The sequence below is a fragment of the Motacilla alba genome, chromosome 1A (genome assembly GCF_015832195.1).
Source record: "Motacilla alba alba isolate MOTALB_02 chromosome 1A, Motacilla_alba_V1.0_pri, whole genome shotgun sequence".
Lineage (NCBI taxonomy): Eukaryota > Metazoa > Chordata > Aves > Passeriformes > Motacillidae > Motacilla > Motacilla alba.
The window spans coordinates 22,247,641-22,266,432 of NC_052031.1; the positions used below are offsets into that span (position 1 = coordinate 22,247,641).

Sequence of the window (18,792 nt, forward strand, 5' to 3'; positions counted from 1 at the left end):
AGAACTACTCTAAAAAGCTCAGAAAGATGGTCTAGCCACCAACTGGCTGTCTAAAAAAATAAATTCCTGAAGTACATACCTTCCTGAAAGGGTCTGTTTCTAACAAAAAGGAAAATACACCTGCCCTCCATTTTTACCACAATTCTATATACAAATCATGAGGCAACACGACAAGAGAATATTTTAGACAGCTGTCCTGATGTAAGACTCCTTAGCTATGGAGCTGTCTCCCATGGGAAAAAGCAATGACAGGTTTTCAGCGGGACATAGCTGTACACAAACTGTAGATAGGACAGAGCATTTGTCCTCTGGAGAGAATGAGCAGGATGGGATAGACTGAAGCCCCACATTTTGTCTTCCCATCTCTGGCAACTGTGAACTGCTTGATCTCTTGATAAAACAGCACTATCGGAGTTCATTTTCACTGCATTCTTTTCCTCAAAACTTTGAAGACCATCTAAAAAAACTTAGCAGTTCCTTGTGTCATATCTGGATTGCTGCAGATGAGAAAGATCTCAGTCCACTTTTAAGGACTTTAAAGAACATTTTCTCAGGGGCATTTTGAAAAAACAAAGCAATATTTATCTGAGCTAGTAGGGCAAGAGGAAAGTAAGTGATTTTTGTAGTGGTATGTAGGAAGTACATAACAGAAAGAACAGAAATTAGGAACAATGATGCTAAACTGAACTGAATTGAACAAAATCAAACAAAACTAAACTAAACCAAACTAAACGAAAAAGGCTGATCTAGGGGTTCCACTGGAACTGGCAGAAGGTCAAAGACAGTTGTTAAGAGATACCTTCCTCCACACCAATGCCCAAAACAGGGAACAGTACTTCAAACAAGCAGCTTTTAGTTACTGCATTCCTGGATTTATAAGTGGTTGTAAAAAGATTTGTCTGACAATTCAGATGACACCATAAGCTTTTTTCATGGCTGGGAAAAATAGGCACTTGCAGATATAAATCACTTCTTTCTACGATGTATTTCTAAGATTGGTAAAACAAATCAGAACACAAAAGCACACATTTCTCTTCTTTGACTGTTAGGAGGCGTATATGTGAGTAATTCAGATGAAAGTTTCTATATTATATGTGTCTATGTGTAGGCGAGATAAATCCCAACCTGAGCTTTTTGTAACTTCAACTCATCCATGAAGTGCTTTCAGATGAGTAGGTAATTTATTTGTACTTTTAAAAAATCATTTTTGCCTACCCCTTACAGACTCTAGATATATAGCAATAATTACCATAATTTCACAGCAAATACCAACTTACTGTTGAGTTTAATGACACGCCCATGATGGGATGATAGTCATGATGTGATTGCTTTGGCTGTATCTGTCCACGCACATAAAAATTTTTGTTTGCGTGATTTCTGTTTCATTTAGCTGCTGTCATCACCATTGTTTTGTTTATTTATTTAATAGATAAATTCAGAATGCACCAGCTAAGTGAAATGAAAATGATTCAGTAAAAGTCTTTGGTTGGTTGTTTGTCCTCTATCACTTTTCAGACCTCTTGACTCCAAACATGAAATCTGACTTTTTTACCTGTTTTGCCAGTGTTGCGAATGAAAGTATCTTCCAAAGTTTCCTTTTCCCATCCATGGAATTTAAGTTTCTTCAGATTCACATTAACTTGGGTAAGGTCTTCATCTATATTAATAGGCGATTGTTTGGCACCATTACAGGCAGAATATTTCTTGCCCCAGTTCTTTTGGTTCAAAGTTCCTAGAAATCAAAACATTGGGGTGTAAATACATTTAAATTCAAACTAGCATCCATACATTTTTTATTGTGGTAATGTTAAAACAGAGTTTGCAATCTGAGATCAGAGTACTGGCCCTTCTTTCAGACTTTGTCTGTAGCAATATTTAGAACACCTACCACTGATTCCTACCTTCAGCAGTTAAGTCACACTCTGAGCACTCTAGACATCCACACATACATTCTTATGAATCTCTAAGGAAAGCATAAAACAACAACAAAACCCTCACGAACAATGTACACGAAACAAAAAAAAAGTTTTCAGATGAATGGAAAAACTGTGGGAACTGCTGGAAAACTATCCTACCCAAACAACTTTTAATCATACCAATGTCAATGTTCCTTTTGCCCAATGAAGTCTATCTGGTAAGGTTTTTAAATATGAAGAAGGAGTAAGATGTTTTAGGAATTTCTTACACAGAGGGGGGAAAAGTAAACTGATTTTACCCTGGAAAAGGAAAAAACAGTAGAGATGCTCTTTCTGTATGGCCCAGCTGTGCCTGTGGAGGGCTGTGCTCTCCCACTGCAGCCATCTGTCTCCCTCTGCAGCTGCCCGGCAGAGAGCAGCTCCTGTGCTGCAGCAAGGGCCTTCCCCAGGGCACAGGGGCTGCCTGGCATCTCACTGGGCCAGTCCAGACACAAATATAGGACACAGACAGCATGTCCTTCACCAAAGATTGGTTATTTTCAGGAAATGGACAAGTACTCCACAAATCAGTATGATGCAGTAGCATCAGCTCTGACCATCTTTTGTTTATATAACATACTAATATAAATGGAACAATATTTTGTGTATGTTAGTGTGTTTGAAAACATATAGATATTTTTCCTGACAGGGATTTCTGGCAATACTTCAAAATGCTAATTAAAACTAAGAGTTAACGATACAGATTCAAGAAAATGGCATTACTTCAGTTAACTTCCCACTTATTAGCAGTTAAAACTGCTATTATTAGTCTATGCAGTGCATATATTTGAATTCTACTAGATATGTTGAAACAAACCAATGCTCATTTACAGGCCACTGTGCCACATCAATGTCTGTCAGTGAAGATTTGCTATCTTGTACTCCAGGCAAGGACAGCTCTCCTATTGCACTCAGAAAACTCACAGGAGGAAGAAGATATGCAGCCAGTCCTGTAACCATGACAATAAGCAGCAATACAAGATGCTCACCTGGACAGCCAGCTAGAAAGACACTTGAACTAAATTATTGAACAAGTACAAGTCAAGCCAGTTACCAGTATCACCTTGCTGCATCAGAATTACTGCAGATGGTATGCAAACACATTTACTGCCTGCAAAGAGCAACAGAAAAAACTGGCAGGCACAACAGTCAAACATCCCAAAGGGAGATCAAGCCACAGGCTTGGGAATGTCAGCATCCTACAGGTGGGAATTTCAGCCCCATACCAAGCAAGCACTGGTCCCTTTGGAAGTGGCACACTGGGTAAGCTTTCAGCTCCTCCTCATGTCAGACTAGTCCTTTAGTTGTCAGTTTTAATTTGTCACCTGAAAAAATTATGCAATATCCTGATTTGTAATGCACCTTTGCAAGGAAAGTGTGGCTAATATTTAATCACTTTCAAAAGTCTCCCTTAAGAAATTCTCAGCACAAGTCAACCAATACTTGGATATTAATCTGCCCAAGTCTTATATAGTGAAATTTCTAACAAATATTGAAGGATTTTAACATCAAGAAAGAAATTTAAAAAAAAAATAGAATAGTTAACTTTTAAAAAGAAAAGCCTCCGAACAGGGTCAGAAATGACACAAATAACTCTCAGCTTGTCCTCTGAATCGTTGCAAACAGGCTCCTGTTTCCAGGTCCGATTTCAGAGACCTCAGTGATTTTCCAAGCTGCATGAAACTCTTAAAAGCTCTCTGTCACACATTTCTGCCTGTTTGGGTTGAGATGGCTGCCCATGGCTGTCCCTTGGAGTTAAGCTGCACTCCCTACTCCATGCTCTATTTCTTTTGCTCCTTTTGCCAGAGCCAAACACTTCCCCTGGTTCCTGAAGTTGCCCCCAGGCAATAGAAATCTCCATTCTCTTTCCACTGACATAGCCAATCCCATAGCTCACCTGCAGTCTCTCCTTCAGAACACCATCTTTTATTTTCCAATGTATTGGAAATCTGCAATGTATTTCTGTTATTCTGCTCTTTCCATCACTGACATTAGAACTGACTAAAAACACTACTTTTTTCTTTTTCCCACTGTGGTGCTTTCAGAAAATTTCTTCCATGCTTCTTTTGATGAAAGACATTATTGCATTTTTCATCTTGTCTTTGAATTCTCTACTGTCTATGATTAAGTTCAGTAAAAACAAGTGAATTAAAACCAGAAAAACTATAATCTCCTTCCAACTTCCATGGTTTTCTATTTTGTGGTTTTGTATGTAGAACTTAAGTTCTACAACTTGGTAGTCATTACCTGGGGCTCAGTGTGTAATAAATTCCTAACATGCATCTCATGATAAAATTTGCAATCTTTGCTCATCTCAGAAGACAGTGTGTAGCTGTAGCATTGATAAAAACCCATGGAATAAAATGTACAGGAAATCAATGGCAGGGTCTGATCTGGGGCAGGAACAAGGGGAATCCCCTAAGGAATGGAGTCTGAGAAGGAATGGAGAACTAGAGTCTGGTCACGATGACCCAAATTACATTTGAGCAGTAAAATACACTTTTATGTATGAATTCTGTAAGTGCTGGAGCAGATATTGGGTGTGTATATCGGCAAATAGTGCTGAACAATTCACGCAGCTTTATAGAGGGAAACAGTTGAGGTTGAGGACCAGATGTGCATACCCGATGTTTTTCAGAAGGTTTTCACCTCAGTCTAGCTCTGTCTGGTCCTCTGGGCTGAATGCTGAAAGGTCTAAGGTACTCTCCTGCAACACAATTCCTGTTTGGTACCAGTTAAGATGAACCCATGCCATACACTGTGAGACAACTCTATCTTGCAAACCAAAGCTTAGTAAGTGGGGTGCAGACAGGAGATTTGCTTCAAAAGTCCACTCCTGATCTGAACTAAAATGTTAAAATAAATTCATCTGGTGTAGGCAGCAGGTGGTGGAACTGCTGCAGTTTATATAACTTGCTGAAAGCCAAAGTAAAAATGAAAGAACTGAATGTTTTTAAACAAGAGCAGATTGTTTTACTATAGGTGTTATGATGGAAATCATAAATCAAAGCTGTGCCAGCCATTTTGAAAAAATATTGCTGAAATTGAGCTTTGAAAATGAATTCTCCCAAACTGTGCTTTGGAAATCTGAGGAGAACAAAAATATGCACAATATATCTTCAAGAGTGCACAGAGGAAGAATGTCAAAGGTGTCAGATCTGAAAAAGTAACTGGCAATTCACAAAGAATGGAAATAAAACTGAACAAAGTAGATTAAATGGAGGCCTGCTACACCTTAACCTTTACCACTCTTGTCCAGGGAAGAATGTCTGAAGAAAATTTTCCTAGCCTTTCTTTCTAGGAAATGTTTATATCTAACTCTGCTCCTCAACCTTATTCCCTATGATTCCACTCCTACAATGAGCATCCAGTTCTCTTTTTGGCTTCCACTTCAGCTCTCACTGAAAGAAAGAAATGGAGGTGCTGGAGTGTGTCCAGAGAAGGGCAACAGAGCAGGTGAAGGGTCTGGAGTCCAAATCTTATGAGGAAGAGCTGAGGGAGATGGGGCTGTTAACAAGGAGAAAAGGAGGTTTAGGGAAGAACTTTAATGAAATGGATGCAAATCTTAGGGTTTATTTTATAGATTAAAGACAGCAGAAAAGAGAGATGGATTCTTTACCTCTACTTAATTTCTTCCTCTCCATTTTTCATCAGCATTTGCTTTCATGATGTTAAAATTATTTCTATAAATATAGATTGGACACACATAGGAGATTAAAGATAACCCCTCTGTGTGGACTGTTAATAATGGATTTGCCTTATCAAAAATGTTATTGACTTATCACTTTGAAGTGTTAAGTGATTTCAATTATTTATTTTTAGCAAAAATGCTTTATCTAAGATATGAAAAACCAGAAATAAGGCCACACAAAGATATGCGTACTTACACTGGGACAAAGTTTAAATTTAGATGCCAAATCAATATTGCTCTGAACTCTAAAATATAGAATCATTATACCAAAAGTTGCACAATGCACTCTGTAATCCTCCAAGGCAGAAGAATGATTTTAGTTCTCAATCTGGATGAGTGCACTACTGGCCCAAAGAGAGTAATTCTGCCAATATGGGTCTTGGGAATCTTAACTCAGCCCATATTCCAAAGGCTATAACATAACACTTTTGCATTCTAGGGAAACATTATGGTCATCAAAAAATAGATTACTTAAGTTTCACATATTACTGACTAGAAGGCAATGCTTCTGTGTAATCTTGATCTTCACTGGAATGATTTTAGAGTTTTTGTTTTTTTCCCCTCCAAAAGCCCCAACTACTCCCACAACGTGAATAAACCATAATCAGTCTCATAAGTTTATAAAAATTCTTAAGATTTGAACATTTGTGAATTCAATGTATGAAATTACTTGCTCAGACAGAGTTGCAACTACAAAGAAGGAGTTTTGCCTTCCAGGTTTGGGCTCAGCTATTTATTATGCCTGTCTCAGTGATGCAGTTGCTTAGAGGTTTTCCAACACTGGATTTCTTGCTAACATCTCAGTCAAGTTGTCAAAAATAAAATTGTGCTGGTTTGGTTAAAGAGTGTCAGCCCACAGACTAGATCCAGAAAAAAATTAATAGCACTTAAACTCTCAAAGTTCAACACTGATAGAGTAACTTGCTTATAAATGAGCAGAAGTCAAATAATATTTATCCCATGGATTTTTTTCTGTTACTCATAAAGTGACAAAGAAATTCATTCAACACATTTTCTTACTATGGGGTGTAATATCTCAAATAAAGCAAACAAAATCAACAGAAAATTCTAGTTGCTTTGCAACCAGATGCATTCATGCAAGCCAAATAATCTAATGTCTTATTTCATTTAGCACCTTATTCATCATTTTTGTATCTAAATATCAGCTTACCTAGACTGTATCTTGTGCATTGTGTCAATGTACAAATAAATATGGATTATCTGTGAGAATACCCTGAAAGACAGCATAGCACTAACCTGCAATCAGCTGAACCCTAACATCTTAAACTTTCCTGCTCATCATTTAAAATGTCCTTAGCTCTTATTAAAATCTGTCATAGAAGATGTGTCAGGAAAATACTGAAGAAATATTTTGCTGTCTTCAGACTATAGCTATTTCTTCCATTTTTGTTTGCTTGCTTTTTGAACATAAACTATATGCTTTCTTCATATCCACAGTCACAGAGACATTGCTTAATAAAGTAGTCAAAAACCAACCAAGTAGGAAAAAATGTTTTGTTTTTTTCCTCTTTATTGCCAGACAGAATAAACTACAGTAGTTGAGATACAGTGGAAAACTAATCAGTCCTATTAATACTGTGGCTATCTGTTATTTTTGATTCCTGGGACTCAGTCTGATGATTCATAGTTAGACTAAGTGAATTACTGAGCAAAATGCATAGGAAGATGAATGCCAGTGGACAGCTTTCTTTCATAATGGCAACTGTTTGCTGTTCCTCTTCTTTCATTGCCTAAAAGATCTGGCCATCCCAGGCCAGTTAGAAAATATACAATCAAATACTTCTGTGCTAGAGAAATACAGACTATCACAGATGCTCCATCTGCAGGGCACTCAATGGGACAGCTGTTCACACTACGACAAGGATTATGGGAGAAATTCAGTCAACCTTTTAAGGTACCTTTTTTTATTATTCTCATCTCATTGCTGCTGAATCTGCATATAGCTGCAGCTAGAGAATAATGTAGTTATATATAATGAAAACTTGCCACATAATTTTTTATAATTACTGTAGTGTTATGATCTAAGCAATATTTTCAACTAAGTATTAAGGAAGGAAGTCTGGTACAGTGCCAAATGAGAAAATGTCCAGTAAAAATTAACACATTCTTCTTCCTGCTTTATTTAATTCTTGACAATATATGAAGCCCTAATTGGGCATCATAACTTCTAACCTTGTTCCAAGGATTTCAGATTGTAGCAGCTATTTCTTCACTTTTAGTAATACTTTAAAGCATGAAACTAAATACAACAATGTTGAGTGACAAGGATAATTTCAAGATCACAAATAACTAGAACTGAAAAAGAACTGGAATACATGGAACTGACTCACTTTTAGACTAAGAAATAAGCACCAAGAAACATGGCCTATGGCTTATTTTCCTACAACATACACACATTTAATTAGCTGTCAGTGTGTCAGGGCAACATTGGGTCTCTCACGTGAGAGTGTTTGGTCTTCCACAAGAAGAGGACACCCCACCTGTTTTTCAGCTGTTTCACATGCTGCTAGCAGGGAAGGAAGAATAAAATGGGACAATGACAGGCTTTGGCTTCTCAAGCCGCCCCTGATGTGGAACATAAAAACAACATTTTTAAAACATGGTGTGGCCCCATGAGCAGTTCATCTGCACTTCCTAGAACTAGAGCTTACTCGCAAACATATGACTACTGTACATAGAACAAGTGGATGTTTATTGTCTTTCTGTTGGTGAACATGGGCATAAATGAAGGTTGTGGTGATATCTCCCTCTTCCCCATATTGTGCAAGTACCATTTTATGAGAAATGAAATGGCTGCACATGAAAGAAATTGCGTAGACACAAAGGTTGCACCAATTTTAAACAGGCCTAAAAAATGCACTTTAAAGGACTCTCAGCTGGAGCAAAGGAAGAGGAAGCTATAACCTACTTCAAGCACAGCATTTAGCACCTGTCTGACAAGGTGATAGTTCATGCAGTCCCAGGAGATGAGCACAATGAAACTCATCTTCAGCAGCAAGAAACCTCATTTTTTGCTGGAGTACAGATCACCGTCTAAGTCTAATGACTCGCATTATGGCGCTGTGTTAGTCTTCACTTTTCTCTCCTCATTATTACAAAGCAGATTCTACTGTATTTTAGAAATTAGCTTGCGTGACAGAACCAGGCACTCCAGGCACACTGTTGTAAAGAAACAAAATGCAATGATGAATTTTAGAATAGAGTATATAATCTCTTTCTCAGCTCAGCAAATCTAACAATATTGGCTATCACTGAGAAAATCAATATAGTCTCCTTTTCCCTTCTATTCTGGTATGACCTCCCTCTTGTCCTCTTTCTTATTTTTTCCTTTCCCCTGCTCTCTTCCCTCTATTCTCCCTCCCTCTTGGACCATTAAATGTTAACAGGCAGTCTGTTTAGTTCCATGAGAAGTCCTGTTGTGGTATAGCATAGGGGCACTTTTTCCTGTTATCAAACACATGCATAACTATGTTGCTACCACCTAGGAAAATAACTTGGGTCAGGATAAGCCTATCTAGAAGAATAATACATTTCATAAAGGCAACAGTCATGAGTTCTGATCCAAAGCCTGCTGAATTATAAAAATAATCCACAAGTAGGTTCTCTGGGCTTTGAATCAGATTGGCTGTGAGCATATAAAACATCACTATTGAGCAGCAGTTGAACTGTGAATGCAAAAGTCCCACAAATAGCCATCAAAAAGGTCAGCATTTAACTCTGAATAGCAAAAAGGCATTTATTTCAGCTGTAAAGAATAACATAAAGATCCTAAAAATCAAGGACCTAGATAGATATAAACCAAAGCAAGATAAATATAAAAGACTATTGGATTACATCACTGACCAGGGAGTCCCAGAAGCTGTCTGCAGAAAAACTACCCTAATGTCCAAAATGACATACCAGTAATTCTGGTTCTTTGCTCCCTAGGTTCTCATTTTCACACAGTTTCAATTTTTATAAAATGAAGCTCCTAAATATCTCCAGAAGAACATAATACCATAGGAAATTTGGATTACTTTTAGCATATTTTAGCAGGATTTCGTATCACACTTCTATGGGAATTTCAGTACACATTTTGTTTGCATAATGGTAAGGAGAAAATGAGGAGATGGGCAGAAATGTGCTATACAGAACTGTATTGAGTTATATGGACAATGGGACACACTAAACCTTTGTGCTCTTGAGAAGTCTACACAGAACTTACTGTGTAGACTGCAAAATTCCTCATGTTGCTTCCACTGGCACCATAAACTCTAAATCAGTGTCTATTTCTTCTGTAGTATTTCTCTGGTGTTTTGGTTCTCATTTGAATTAGGTCTCAGCCTCACAACCAGATCAAAGTGCGCAGTCAGCTGTTCTGGTCACAGAACATACTGATGGCCACAAAAATCTATTCACATAAATAGATCATATTTCTGTTAAAAATGAATAAATATAATATTTCAAGTTGTTTTATAGTTTCTATTCCAGCTCAATGGCTAGTTCTTGCAATATGGCAACAAATAGCACTGTACACATTTGAAGTTTACTGACATGGTTCCATAACTATTTAATCATTGAACCACAGAATTCCAGGTTTGAAGGGACCTCAGTGATCATCTCATTCAACCTCTCTAGCAAAAGCACAGTGTAGAAAAGATGGCCCAGCACCCTGTCCAGCAGAATCTTACAGGTGTTCTGGATGGAAAGTCCATCACTTCCCTGGGGAGATTATTTCAATGTCTGACTGTTCTCATTCTGAAAAATTTTCCTCTTGTGACCAAAGTCACAAAGCCATTATTGACCTAAATTTGCATCAAATTATGATACCTAATTACTATAATCTCAAACAAGAAACTCAGATTGCATATTGCCATAATTTAACCCCAACCAACAACTAAATACCATGCAAATGTTTGCCTACTCCCCACACCCCAGTGGGATGGGAAAGATAATCAGAAAAAGAGTAAAACTCATGGGTTGAGATAATAGTATTAATAATACTAATATTAATAGTACTAATAATAACAGTAATGAAAAAGGAGAGAAAGAGAGGAATAAAATCCAAGAGGAACAAGTGATGCACAATACACTTGTCATCACCCACTGACCCCGTTCCCCAGCAGCAATTGGCTCCCAGCCAACTCCCCTGAATTTATGGACTGAGTCTGATGGTCTGTAGGGAACACCACTTTGGCCAGTTTGAGTCACCTGTTCTAGCTGTTCTCCCTCACAGGTTCTTTGCACCTCCTCCACACTGGCAGAGCATGGGAAACTGAAAAGCCCTTGACTTAAGGCAAGTACTGCTTTGCAACAACTAAAACATCAGGGTGTTAATAACATTATTCTCATACTAAATTCAAAACACAACACTGTAGCAGCTAAGAAGCAGAAACTTAACTGTATCCAAGCCAAAACCCGAACGCATGAAAGATAATGAAGAAAATTAGAGAAGAAACCTCACCTAGTTTATGCAAAGTACAAACCAACTATTCAGTTTTTGAAATATTATTTTTCTGTAAGAATTTTTCTTTTGCTTACCATGTGTACTCTACACCACAATGTATCAGTCTCTCCTCTCTCTCTAATTCTTTGAGGACCTGTGTATGACTTCTCCCTAATTAGGGTAGCTGTGGATGACTAATGTAGGTATTGATTACAACTGGGGTGGGAAAAGTGGCAAAAGGTTATGATCATCAAAGAGAAGATAGAACACCTGATTTTCTAGCTAAGGCATATCACACAGGCAAGACACAGAGAAGCCCAAGTACTGAATCTTCATCTCTTGGTATAGTTTTGAAAATATGAAAAGGTTAATGTCACTCTTGAAGAACTTGCACAACATTTACACAGAGATTTCAGTCTAAGGGACTGATCAAAAAAACCCTATAGGTAAATTATATGATTCTTCTGCATCGATTCTAAAATAGTGAATAATGTATTACATTAGAAGAAGGTGGGAGCTTGGGGGGTGGGAAAGCAAGGCAAAAGAACTATGTAAATGAAAGTTTCTGAGAAAATGCAGAGACAGATTCTTGCATATGTAATTGTGAAGTCTTTGAAAATAATTTCTCTCTGCTGTAGGCAACAGCAACTTTTCCCTTCATGAGAACAAGCTCTATCTTGGAATAATACCCAGAATCTTTTGTTTCCAGTATAGCCTACCTCCCTGTGGGGCAACATCAAATCTAGAAGACTCAGTGAGTGGAGTTTCCATGGAATTGTTTCTACAAAGAACAGATGTTTTTTACTTCACAGAAAATACTGCCGGTTTGTGACTATGAGTCACAGGAGATTTGGTGAAAAACATTTTTTTTTTATATTGCCTGTACTTTTGCTAATATCCTGTCACACTGCAGTTCTGATAAATAGTTCCTTGACTCACTGTTGTCTTTGAAACTCGTATTCTGTGGAGATTTACCATTGCAAACTTTTATTGAGACTCACTCACCCTTATCATCTCTTAGCATGCCATGTTCTTTTATTTCCTTCCTTCTCTGCTTTTGTAATGATCTGCCTTTTGTGTGAGATTCTTACTTGGAATCACATAACCACAGAACAGTTGAGGGTGGCATGGATCTCTGGGCCTCACTGTACAAACCCCCTGCTCAGATTAGGTCATCTAAAGCCAGTTGCCTAGGACCAGGCTTTTGAATCTCTCCAGGCATGCAGATTCCACAATTCTGGACAACCTGAGTCAGTGCTCAGTTCCTGTCACAGGAAAAAAAGCGTTTCCCAAAGTTTAAAGGGAACCTCCTGTGTTTCAGATTCTGCCTGTTATCTTCACTGGACTATCTCTAATCACAGAATCACAGAATGAGTTGGATTAGAGGGGACCTCAGAATCATCTAGTTCCAACCCCTCTACCATGGACTGGGGCACTTTTCACCAGACCGTATTGCTCAGAGCACCATCAATACATCCATGACTCCTGTACTGAGGAGTCCAGAACAGTACTCAGGTGTGGCCTCACCAGGGATGAGGACAGGGGAAGGATCACCTCTCCCTTCCTGCTGGCATCACTCTAGCTGGTGCAGCCCAGGTCAACATTAAACATTACCCTTTTTTTTTTTTGTTTTTGTGCTGCAAAGACACATTGTTGACTCATGACCGCCAGTACTCCCAGGCTCTTTTCTACAGAGCTGCTTTACAGCTGGCTGTCTCCCAGCATGTGCTAGCGTCTAAGGATCTTCCTTCCCAAGTGTGGGACTTTGCACTTTCCTATGGTCAACTTCATGAGGTTCCTGTCAGCCCACTTCTCCAGTCTGATGAGGCCCCTCAGCACTCCTCAGAGTTGTATATCATCAGCAATCTTGCTGAGGGTCCACTCTGCCCCATCATCCAAATCACTGACCAAGAGAGACAGAGTAATAACTCCTTTCCAGTATTACTCTTTTCCCATTATGCTGAACCTTGTAAAAAAAAAAAAAAAGAAATTGAACTTGTTAAATCAAGTCAGAAAGAAAATGTCTTCACCAGAGCTACATAAACTCTATCAGAGCTAAGAGCTCCTGAGGTATTACAAGTACTCTGCACGGCCATCCTGGGCCCCTCTCATTTGTGAGATGAGTTGAGCACACTACTCCACAGCTTGGAAAATTGTATTCCATGGGCACATTGGAAACATCAGTAGGCAGAGCCTGAAGAGCACTGTTCTTGCTTCTGTACCATTAACCTGTAACATTACTGCTATTCCACCAAACTGCAATACTGAGTGACACTCTGAGGGTCTCATGATGCTGGCATTCAGTCTCATCAAGGAGGGATGTTTGTTGACAATTGTGTCCTTGTCCAACTTCTTAGCTGAGCAGAATTTAATTAAAACCTGTCTCCTGAGAACACTTGATCACTGTTCAAATAATCCTCAGCTTGCACACACAGAGCACTAAGGGAGCTTTACTCCCTGCCCTTGCCCACTCTGCATTCCCATGTCCTTTGACTTGGCTGCAGCTGTATATCTGCATAAACTCCCCCCTTCAGATTAGGTCTGACAACTTCCTCTTTGATAAGAAGTAGAGCCCATTGAAAGACTGTAAGGCTTGATCTAACCTTTAATTTGGTACATAATTTAATTTCATATTAGGACAAACTCTCAGTTGCATAAGATAAATATTACCATTACACATACCATAATGGTTCCCTTGTAATGATGCTGTTGCTGATTGCTAAAAATTTGGCAGATGTCCTTCTCCAGATGTGCTACTTAAATAGCCATTTAGGATTGAGAATTTCCAATCCTTTGCATCATAATTTTTGCAGTTCTCACCCAGTACACAGTGGGCATTTTATGGAGCACAAGTATGTAAGAACTTACTCCATTTTAACTGGTTTTGTAAACAAAATGTTTCTTTACATATACTGCAGGAAACAAAGTGTCATTGGCAGTATACTGTTGTCTCTTTTGTATCTGGCCAGGACTGAAATGGTGGTAGCTGACACTGAAAACAAATTTGCCAACTTTCAGCTGCAGCAGCTAATGAGTGCTTAAGGGATAACTTATGAGAGAGCTAAAGAAAGGGAGAACTTGCATTCAAGAAGGGTGATTAGTGTTGTAGGTTCCTGTGCAGCATTAACTTGACAGCCATGTTCGAGTCAACAATATTTTTGTTCTCTCCTCCCTACTGAGAGTATTGTATAAAAAAGGGTCATCAGTTTGCAAATCTGGCATCTACTTACATTGTTTAAAAATCTTACAAGATTCCCATTAGCATAATGTGTCCTGACATAGATTTCCTAATTTGCTGTATGATATAACTACTGTGGACAACTATAATCATACTCCAATTGCTGCTTTCAAAAGAGGTTTTTAAAAATTGCTGTATTGATCTGAGATGTAAACTGCATCTGTGATGGTATAAACAATATGTCCTGTGGGATGACAACATTAATATTTTATTACTAACTTCTTGCATAGCCTCCTACATGAGCTGTGGAATGTAAAAACAACCTTCATTCAAGCAGAGGAGGAAAAACAAAAAGTGAGTATATAAATATATTCTGAGAAATATTTAGTAATTTCAAATTGCATAAGCTGCATTTCTGCTTAAAATGTTGGTATTTAAACTGCAGGTTTGCTGCCCTGTACAGCATTTAAAGGATTCTCTTTGCAAAATCAAAACTGGTCAGTCATTTCCAAGAAAATCAGATTACTTGGTTTGAAGGAGCACATTTGTCATTTGACATCACACTATTTTTAGAGGATGCTTTCTCATGAGCATCCATACACCATTGTTCTACTCCAACAAAAATAAGAAACTGAGTGGTAACACTGGCAGAAGTTTCTGACCATGTCTCTGCAGCAGCGCACAGGCTCAATGAAACGTATCTAATGCATCTAATGCTACACAGCCAAAGGCAGAAGGACTTGAAGGGGAGAGCCAGTGTTCATAAATTAATTGTCTTTTTCTCTTCTCTGCCTGTATGGAAGGCAGGCACCTTTCAAAGGTCAGCCCAAAATGTCCAATCAATTTTCTCTTAACGGCCACAGATCATATTCCACTGCAAGTGCGCTAGTGATTAGAGCACTGGATGAGGAAGCAGTGACTTGAATTTTTGGGTTTATTCTTCCTGAAAGAGTTATGCCAAGATATTAAGAAAAGGCCTAACCAGTAAAAGAGAGAAGTGTCCAACCTTTCCAAGAAGGCTGGGCTGCTGAGGCCTCTGGGGACAAAAGGGCTCTGCTTTCAAGCTGAAAAGAAGCCTGACTTCACCTTGTGGTTTCAGCATTTAGGGTAGGGGAAGAGGACAAGGGAACAGTCTGAAGTTTTGTCTTTCCTTTTAGGTCTTGTTTTTGCCTTTTACTCAGAGATGATATAATCTGAGAGATGTGGAAGCTTCATCTGGAACCTCAGTTCCAGTGAGCTGGGCTAATTTGCAGGAAAATTGCACCACAGTGTGGGAAGAAGAAAGGAGCTGTACAAGATTAGATAGGACTATTTTCAGTAAGAGCCTGCCACTTTGTAGACTCTAAGCTGCAAATTTATGTGGAATGTGCAACATGGATAGTACAAATATGTAAAAAGAAAACCAAATGTATCCCTGAGGGGCGTTTCTAATGGAAAAGTATTGCTTGATTGTGTATTTCATTTCACTTTAACTTAATTAATAGCAGTGGATGCTTCATTTGAAAATAAAGAAGGGGACAAGTGATACTTGAGCCTGATGAACATGGTGCCCTTATGCAGAGATAGACAGCCCCGATCCTCACACACAGCAGCCCCTCTGTGCTCTGCTGACAGAGAGTACCCCAGTGATTCCTGACAACTAGAATAGTCACTCCATGCGTTATTAAAATACATCAGAGGGAAGAAAGATGTTTTGGAAGTGACAGAGACATTTTTTTCCTGACTGCACCTCTTCCTTCAAATCAGCAAAGTGCACAGGCCTGTAAATTACAGTGGTTTAAGTTCCCAGTAACCTCAAGGGACTGCATAGCTGGAATCAGGTCCTAAATTTATATATAAATGTATCTTAGGCTAAAGGAGCATCTGCTTACATGGACTCCTATAATGTACCTGTTTACAATAAAAACATGGAAAAAATTTACAGGGTCATGCCAGTGCTCTGGGCGGCTCAGAAAACAGAAAGCAGTTTGTGTTTTTTAAAGAACATATACAAAAAGTTTGCAAGGCTATGTGGATGCAAGCCTGACATTTTAAAAAGTGACTACAATTGTTTTTTCTAGATTTGTTATTGTTGAGTTGGTTTTCTTTGTAACTATTCCATCTCTAGGCATAAGTTCTGGCTCCATTATGAAGTATCATTATGACACAAAAAAGAAACCTAACATTATCCTCATAGGGACATGGATTCATCATACACCCCAGTGCAGTTACCTTTGGGAATACTCCAAGGAATGTTTCAGCTAGGCAGACAGCAAAAGAGTGTGACATAAAAGAAAGTGATTCACCAACAGCAAATGTGTGAGCACCAGTGATGCACAGTGATACTGCTGAAGGAAGCTGTTGGAGGTGCTCTGAGACAGCAGCCTGGAAAAGCTGATTTCTCATATTATCTCATTAAGATAAAATGTGAATGCTAGAACAAATTCAAAACAGCCACTAGAAACTATGAGTTGAGTGAACAGGTGACTCAACTATCTGTGGGCTCTGTGAAATGGGGCCCTGCTAGTTCACAGGGCACACAAATGCAGAACAAGATAAAAGCAGTACAAATGCAGACTACTCAGCCCTCGGGCTCCTCTGACAGTGAAGTCAATACATTCCAGCTGCTGACAGTCCAGATGATCTGAGCTGCTCAGAGGCACAAGAAAGAAAATACTGCCTGCCTTCAGTGTTCTGAATGCAGGTTTGCAGTAGTTCAACAGATAGAAAATTAAATGAAATTAAATTAAATCCATTTAATCTGAAATTGTCTGCAACAAATGTCCAAAGAAAAGCCAATTATTTAGGATTTCAAAAAGGCATCCAAAAGTTTTGGAAGAGTAAGTGATTGATAAAACCCACAGAAAGTTATGAACTTAGAGTTACAAGAAATCTTCAATGTTAAATTTGAATTGTAGGTGCAAATCAGGCAAGCCCCAGAAACAAGTCTGAGTGACTTAAGAATTTACTTTCTCAGACAGAGGTTTCCATCCTACTGGATTCTACTGCAATTCCATTCAAAATAATTACAGTAGTCTAAATCACACAGGTAACATTAAATTATTTCAACAAATATTTTATGTCAGGGCACAGTGTCAAGAGCTTGCCCAAGAAAAACTTGCCTTATAAAGAAACTGAGTTGATAAAATAAAAACTACCTCATGCTTCCAGAATCCAGATCCAAAATAAGGGCATATCAGGCTTTCAGAGAAATGTTTTGCCTTTTTTTTTTTTTCCAGAGGAGAGAACTTGCACATTTTTTTTGTGTCTCTTTATAAAAATCCCAATAATTTTGTCTGGATTACTCCCTGCAGGCCCCTCCTCCCACAGCCTCAAAATGTCAAAAACTGAGTGTCGTGGTTTGAGAGGAAATGAGATTTTGGGAGGTGGTGGTGGTCAAACCAATAGGTGCCCAGATGTGGATATTGGCACCTGGTTTGACCATTGAGGGTATGGATACGCCTCTGAGAACACAGGGGTTTAAAGCGAGGAGCTCCCAGGGGATCGCTCTCTCTTGGTTCTGGTTGGTGGAGAAGGTCAGACCTCCCCTGCCCAGCTTCGGGCTGGGCGGGGGAGGGGAAAGCCATGCGGCCGAGGGAGGTGGGCCGGAGCCTTGGGCAGAGGACGGGAGGCGATGGTTTGGACAAGAGTGAGTTCCCCACAGAGATGGAAGGGTGGAAGAACTCAGAGAGGCAGCGGGCAGCCCCCCATTCTCAGGAGAGAGAGAGAAGGAGAGAGGTGCCAGTGCTATCTTGAACTTGATAAGCACTGGCCTGGCCGAGGAAGAGAAGGGGAGGGGCGGCAACCGGCGGTGCCCGGTGTGGGAGTTTGGGATGAGCAGAGACTGTGATTTTAACCCTTCTGTGGGATGATGGAAACCTGGCAAATGCTGATCCTCCGGGAGTCGAAGGAGGAGAGAGACGGATGAGAGGAAATATGGAAGTGTGATGAAAGCTGTGCAAGTGAAGAACGACTGAGGGAAGTTGAGGAAAAAATCCTAGGTGGAGGAGATGATGGAGTGGCTTTTGGCTGGACTTTTCTTGTATAGCCATGGACAAAACCTTTCCTGTAATACAGAGACTGCATTTTAGGGGGAGGCGGCGCCAAAGGAGTGATGTGAGCGGAGACGACAGGTGATGAAGTGATGGTGAGACCCCTCGGCCCCAGGGGGTGAAATATTGGGGGGGACTGGTGTCCCGAAATGAGGTGAGAGACTGTCGTTCTCTTCTGGAACTGGGCGAAGCATCCTTGAAAGGGGAAACCCTAAAAGCAGCTCTGGTCCATGTGCAGTGGTGAGAGCACTGAACATGGAAGGAAGAAGTCACGACGTGTGGTGCTGAGTGACGGGGATTTGCCTGTGGTAGCAAAAGAGGGGCTCATCTCTCCTTGATGAAATGAGGGGTGATTGTTGGAAGGGTGGAGATGGACTGAGTTGATTATCTGAAGGGTGATGGACTGGGCAAAGATCTAAGGTTTTGTGTTATTCTGTGGAAATTGAGTGGGGGGGAGGAGAAAATGTTTGAGAGGTTTCCATTCTGCTCTG

General features: G+C 39.5%; 1 protein-coding gene across 6 annotated transcripts in view; it reads right to left on the minus strand.

The window, feature by feature from the left end:
• Positions 1-18,792, minus strand: part of PTPRZ1 (protein tyrosine phosphatase receptor type Z1) — a 130,031-nt gene that overhangs the window by 56,712 nt on the left and 54,527 nt on the right. For all 6 annotated transcript variants that reach the window (XM_038153118.1, XM_038153115.1, XM_038153119.1 and 3 more), the window contains exon 3: positions 1,553-1,732. In XM_038153118.1, coding sequence (XP_038009046.1) covers positions 1,553-1,732 — 180 coding nt within the window. The remainder of the gene's footprint in view (positions 1-1,552; positions 1,733-18,792) is intronic.